This window comes from Echinops telfairi, unplaced genomic scaffold (assembly GCF_000313985.2).
Source record: "Echinops telfairi isolate 266 unplaced genomic scaffold, ASM31398v2 ScPeMD7_7424;HRSCAF=8462, whole genome shotgun sequence".
Lineage (NCBI taxonomy): Eukaryota > Metazoa > Chordata > Mammalia > Afrosoricida > Tenrecidae > Echinops > Echinops telfairi.
The window spans coordinates 56,224,366-56,231,151 of record NW_022111324.1 but is presented as its reverse complement, the minus strand read 5'-3'; the positions used below and the strand labels follow the sequence as shown (position 1 = coordinate 56,231,151).

Here is a 6,786-nt window from a genome sequence, read left to right as displayed (position 1 = left end):
TCATAGAATGCCAATTTCATAGAAGAAAGTATTCTTGCGTTGAGGGAGTACTTGAGTGGAGGCCCAATGTCCTTCTGCTACCTTAATACTAAACCAATAAATGTAGGCTCATAGATCTAGTTCCCCATCCTCATATAAATATATTTGCATATGTACATGTCTTTATATAGACCTCTGTAAATGCCCTTTGCCTCCCAGCTCTTTCCTGTATTTCCCTTGATTCTCCTCCTGTCCCACTATCATGCTCAGTCCCCACCAGGATTTCAGCACATTTTCTTCATCCTTGTACTCACTCTTACTCATGCGATTATTTGTTTCTAATTGTGGCAAAAATAGACACAACAAAACATTCTCCAATTCCACAACTTCTGATTGTATAATTCGGTGCCATTGATTATACTCTTCGTGTAGTATAACCATTGTTGATACCCTTTTCCAAATTACTTCCACCACCATGCACATAAACTCAATGCCGCCTGAGAACAAGGCTTTCTCCTTTGCCCATGATAACCATTGGTCAAGTCTGGTTTCTTTCTTTTTAGTAGCTTTCTTCATATAGCATTCACATATCATACACCGTCATGGTTAAATGGCTTTTAAAATGAGTTGTATAGACATTATCACAGTCAGTTCTGGTGCTCCCTCTCCCTTCCCACATTCATTGTTTGCTCCCCAAATCCTCTCACCTTCCCCGTGACTGGTTTTCTTCAGACACCCAGTATGGGCAAGCCATTGTATCCTCCTGCAAGTGCTGCAGCCTTGTTATCTACTGCGCCCATGTATTTTTATGAGTCTTGGTTGCAGACTTTACCCAGTCTGGCCCTTACAACCAACCCCGTTCTCTCCAGTCCCTGTGGGGAGATAAACAGACCCAGGTGACGGGGCTGTCATACCTGAACAGGGCTTATCCTGTGACTGTGTGATACTCTAGGGTTAGAAACTGTGGTATTTCATTATCTGAGGGCTTCTGAGCTTTATCAAACTCAAATTACTGGGAACATTCTGCCAGGCACGAAACTGTCCCGAGGATAACCAGCTGAAACCCCTTTTTTTCTAGGTGCAGAATCTTGGGGTGGCCAGGAGACAGGGGAGTGGACCCGAGGCCCTCTTTGCCTGTCTTTGGAGACGCGGCCTGCGCCCCTGTGAGTGAGTCCTCCAGAGCCCAGTCCCTGTCACTTTTCACTTCCCTCTTGTGCAAGACGAGTGTCATTTCTCAGTAAACTGTGCCCATTTGCCTGGAGTTGTCTTGTTTAAAAAGAGAAGGCACTTCAGCTTCTTGTATATACAGAGGCTTCAAAACATTCCTGGGAAAAATGCCATTAGCTTTTCAATCCATTTCCCCCCCTTCCCCACCCCCTACTGCTATTTCTATGATGCATTTTTCTTTTCTCTCCTTCCCTGTGATGAGCTTGAAAAGAGCTATTGCCTCCCCCCCACCCCCCACCCCCACCCCACCTCACCCCCGCCAAGCCCCGGGTGCTTCAGGAAGGACTGTGTCCCAGCACGGAGATGACATCACCTTTCTGTTTCTCTGCTGCAGGACTTAAATAGAAGAAATGTGATCTACTTTCATGATAAGTCTGATTTGGCTAGAGCATGAAGTATAAATGGCTTTGGAATAAGAATCAAAAGAACCTTTTAACCCCTTTTCTTTTCTTTCCCACCTGGCACTGTTTATTCCCATATTTAGTTTCTTTGCTGTAATCTAATGAAACTGTAGCTCTATCATACGGGAACAGTGGCTGGGAAAAGTTCCCAGTGGCTGGCCTAATTCTGCTGCTCTCCCCATCCCTCCCCCACCCCTTAGATCATGGCCCTCCACCCCCGTAGAGTCCGGCTGAAGCCCTGGCTGGTGGCCCAGGTGGACAGTGGCCTGTACCCGGGGCTCATCTGGCTACACAGGGACACCAAACGCTTCCAGATCCCCTGGAAACATGCCACCCGGCACAGTCCCCAACAAGAGGAAGAAAATACTATTTTCAAGGTAAAGAACGCCTGTCATCAGACTTGAACTTTTTCTCCTTCTCACAGCCCCTCCTGTTTTCATTTGTTTCATTTTCTTCTGCGTTCGGTTTTGGCACAGGGAAGACACCCAAATACCCAAAACTGTTATGAAATAGAGAAACTGTTTATGATAGGGTGCCCAACCTTACCAGCATCGTAATTCCTCTTGTCGGGACATGTCTATAATGTGTGAAGCACTTTATTCTTTCCCATTGGCCGAAAGTACTCAGCTCATGTCCCCAAGGATCCGAGGCGGGGGTTGGCAGAATTCCCACAAGTAGTGATGTGGTTATTCTAAAAGCTACCAAGGGCTCCCATTCCCTTGCTCCGTGACTGCCACAAGGAGAGTGGCTTTATCCTGGGAATGGCTGTTGGGACCAGGGCTGAGCTATCAACTTCATGGGTCTCTAACAGAGCTAGCTGGTAGGCTGGGTGCAGAGGGCCGGCAGGAAGTTTTTCTTTCGCTGTTAAAAATATTTTCCCCAGAACTATAACCCTTGCTAAAAATGCAAAGTGACTTGGTTCCAAGTTTTCAGTGCACAGGTTTTCTTCAGTAGAAAGTAGCTTTGGTATGATAGTCATTTTATCTAACTGAAGACAACATTTAGTCGTGTGACATTTTAACCAAGGTTAAGGCAAACCCCAGAAGAAAGTGGGAGGTGGTTGGTGGGAAGGGGTTCCGTGGGATCTGCCGTTGTGGAGGCCAGGCCTCTGCGCCAGACCTGCTCCTCCCTGCCGCTCAAGGTTGCATCTTGAGGAGCTTGAGTTCCTGCCCCCTCGAGACACGGAAACACAAGTTTGCGTTTTTCTGCCGGGGTTTACAAGGTGGACATCGGCGTTAGGATTCAGTCCCCACCTTGGGCCTCTCAAGACTGATTTTCCAGGTTTCTTGCTGAGGCTGGATCAAGTTAGGTCAGAAGGGGCAGGCTTAGGGTTCCAAGACCAATGGTCTTAGAAGTGTTACCTACCCCCACCCCCCACCACCGATCCTGCCAAACTCAATTAGATTAGGTACAGAAAAAAGGAATCTGGTCCGAGAGTACTTAGGAAAAAGTAAGCAAGCTCTCTAAATGTAGAAAATAAGTAATGATGTACAAGCGAGAAGGAAAACCTCTGTAAGCCCTATCATTGGCGTTATTGGAGCAGGCATTGAGACCGTGATGGCCTGCCAGTAGACTAAGGTCCCTTACCCTGGCCCAGTTGGCCTCCCAGTAAAGCCTTGGCCGGAAGCCGGGTTTGCTATGCAGGTGTCTGGTGGTGGCTGGTTATGGGGGAAGAGGCTCGTTTCTGAAAGCGCCACTCGTGAGACTATCTGCATGCTTAGTGCTGGCTGCGGGGAGGTCACTTCATCAGACTTCTATCTGCCCATCTGCTTGCACAATGGTGGCATGGAGGGCCCGGAGCCAGGAGAAGAATGTGGGTAGTTTCACAGATCCCAAATGCCTATGGGCCTTTGGTGGGAAATACTGGTGGGCACTACCATTAACTGTACCCTACACATACCATCTATTGCATTTCATGTCAGGGAGGCAATTCCCTTCGTGTTGCAGATGCAAACTAAAGCTGAATCTCCCAAGGTGCCATGTAACTTGGCCAAATCACACAGCTGGCCAAGATTTGCATCTCGCTTTAACTGTCCCCCCCCGCCCCCCTCCTCCTGCTGTCTCCCAACAAGGCCTGGCTTCAAATCCTACTCCTCTCAACTGCATGTGTGATCCCGAGCCAGTCATGTAACTTCTCTGGGCATCAGCTTCCCCATCTGCCAAATGAGGTGGGAGCCAGTCTTGCCCGTCCTCACAAGATTACTGTGAAGATCAAGAGAAATAATGTTTGGGAAAGGAACGCAACGTGGGTTTTGAATGTAGGAAGGGAACTAGACCCCTGCACAATGACCAAGATCTCTCAGAAGCAAGAATCAAAAGCAGTTTTGAGCAGAGCCCAGCTTATTGCTCACAGTGACTGTCGAGGGCCTGGGCTTCTGCCGTATCACCTTTACGGTCATCTGAGGGGTCCTGGGGTATGGCTGTGCGGTAAGCAGGAAGGCTGGGCCTGTGGTCTGGCTTCGTCTGGCTACTTTCCATGGCGGGGCAGGGCATTTGGGAGCCACAGACATTTGTAGGCCTGTGCCAAAGTCTGCACAGTCTGAGTTGGCGGGGCGGGGACAGAGGATCAAACAAAGGGAAGAGAAAACATGGGGAGCCAGCAGCTAGGTACCCGGGTAACTGGAGATGTGCCCCCCCCACCTTCCCAGGCTAGGGGTCCGGGAATTTGAAATCCCCTCAGGGGGGTCAGATGGAATGGAGTGGCAACCAGGTCCCCTAGTGCCTGCTAACCCTCCTAGGGCGGCCCAGCTTGATTAAGTCCCTTCATTCCATACACAAAGCACATGGAAGAAGTCTAAGTCTGAGAAAAGGCTGAAAGGAAATGGTTCTGAACCGACGGAGGAGGGATGCAGAGGAGCTGTTGGAAGAGATTTCCTCACGGCTGCGAAGCTCTGCGAGGCGGACCTGGGAGAAATTCAGAAGCACTTGACGGGTAGCAAGTGCCCTCTGTGGAAGTGTGGCAGGCAGGGCACCTGTGGTCGGGAGCAGAGGCAGGGAGCTGGGGCTGGACCAGGAAACAAGTGACCGTGGTGCTTTCTGTCTGGAGTGCCCTGCTAACGGAATCCCGCTTCTCTACGGCAGAACACACCACCCTGCTGATGACAGCTTGCTGTCCTGGTGAGGAGTCCAGTCCCTAGCCACAGAGTGGACGTGCCCGGGGGTTCTCTTAGACTGTGGTCCTCACTGGAGCAGAGCCCCAGGTCTTACTCCTGCGGAGCCTCCCTCTGGGCAGGTTAAAGAAAGCTGAACCATTCACTGCCATCCAGCCAGTGCCAGCTTGCAGCCACCCTACATAGAGGTTCTGAGGCTGTTACTCTTAGCAGAAGCAGACAGCCTCAGCTTTCTCTCATGGAATGAGTGGTGGGTTTGAACCACCAGCCTTACCATTAGCAATCCGATCCTTACCCAACAGGGCCACAGGGGCTCCCAAGAGAGCTTGGAGATCTGAAAGCAGCCAGCCAGGAGGGGAGAGTGGCTATCTTGTGAGCAGAAACATAGTGCCCCTTGGACCGGGAGGTAGGGCTGTTTCTACTGCCGGCATTATTCCTGAGGACGGTGGCCTGGGGGCTGGGCAGCTCAGGGTTTCCTGCAGAGACGGCTTTGTCCTCTTGGCTGGGAAAAGCATTGCAAGTTCCCACATTTGAAAGCCAGAGAGGAGGAGCCAAGGTGGTTTTAGCCTATGCCATAGGCGAGGCTGGCACATGCTGCTTGCAGGGCAGTGGGTGTTTGTGTGGGCTTATAAGACTCACGTGCTCAGCCAGTGGGACAAACTGAACCCCCGGGAGGGTGCTCCCTGCCCTCCTCAAGGCTCTTCTTCTGAAAGCACTTGGTTTCCACAAGCCTTTGCTTAGGCAGCTGATAGAAGTGTGCAGAAAGGGGAAGAGCAAGACCGTACTCTGCACTTGATCGGCCCCCTCTTTTGCCTTAGCTCTTACTATCACGGTCATTCTAGTCCACATCAAAGAGGGTCCCCAAGACCACCTCAAACCCTGCCACCCAAAGTGAGCATGCGCATTTTGGTGCATGCTCTTCTCAGCTTTTCTTTATTTTCAACTGTTCACTATAACACTGCCATCTGACGTGTGCTGGCATCATTGCTTGAGATGTGGCTCTTCCTTTAAAATCATGTCTGTGCATGCTAAATTTCCCTCAGGCCCTGCCTTGCCTGGTCCTAAGGGCAGTGTTTCTATAGAATGCGGTGGGCGGGGGTAGATAGGTGCAGGTGTGTGTGTGTGTGTGTGTGTGTGTGTGTGTGTGTGTGTGTGTGTGTAATCAAGAACAAGCCCACCCTTTCCAGTGATTTTGGGCCCCAGCAGGCACTCACTGTGATTTCCTGTTCCTCAGGCCTGGGCTGTGGAGACAGGAAAGTACCAGGAAGGGGTGGATGACCCTGACCCAGCTAAATGGAAGGCCCAGCTCCGCTGTGCTCTCAACAAGAGCAGGGAATTCAACCTGATGTATGATGGTACCAAGGAGGTGCCCATGAACCCAGTGAAGATCTATCAAGTGTGCGACATCCCCCAGCCCCAGGGTTCCATCATTAACCCAGGTGAGACCTCAGCTGCTGGGGAGAAGATGGGCAGAAGTCCAGGCCCTGGATGGACGTCCTTCTTTAAAATCATTTTATTGAGGGCTCAGACAACTCATCACAATCCATCCATCCACCCATCCATTGTGTCAAGCACATTTGTACATTTGTTGCCATCATCATTCTCAAAACATTGGCTTTCTCAAATGTGGTGAAGAAAGCTGACGGTGCCCGGCTTTCAAAAGATATAGAATCTGGGGTCCCATAGGCTGGAAAATAAACAAGGGACCATCTAACTGAGAAACAACAAAGCCCACATGGAAGAAGCACACCAGCCTGTGAGATCACAAGGTATCGAAGGGATCAGGTATCAGGCATCAAAGACAAAAAAAAATCATAGCATTGTGAATGAGGGGGAGTGCGGAGTGGGGATGTAGGGCCCATCTGTGGGAAATTGGACATCCCCTTGCAGAAGGGCTGCGGGGAGGAGACGAGCCAGTCAGGGTGCAGTTTAGCAACGATGAAATACACAATTTTCCTCTAGTTCTTTAATGCTTCTTCTCCCACACTATCATGACCCCAGTTCTACCTTACATATCTGGCTGAACCGGAGGATACACTGGCACAGATAGGAACTGGAAATATGGGGAA

General features: G+C 50.2%; 1 protein-coding gene across 1 annotated transcript in view; it reads left to right on the top strand.

The window, feature by feature from the left end:
• Positions 1-6,786, top strand: part of IRF6 (interferon regulatory factor 6) — a 20,538-nt gene that overhangs the window by 5,425 nt on the left and 8,327 nt on the right. The window contains exons 2-4 of the mRNA XM_004699858.3: positions 1,058-1,142; positions 1,808-1,984; positions 5,952-6,156. Coding sequence (XP_004699915.1) covers positions 1,811-1,984; positions 5,952-6,156 — 379 coding nt within the window. The 5' untranslated portion in view covers positions 1,058-1,142; positions 1,808-1,810. The remainder of the gene's footprint in view (positions 1-1,057; positions 1,143-1,807; positions 1,985-5,951; positions 6,157-6,786) is intronic.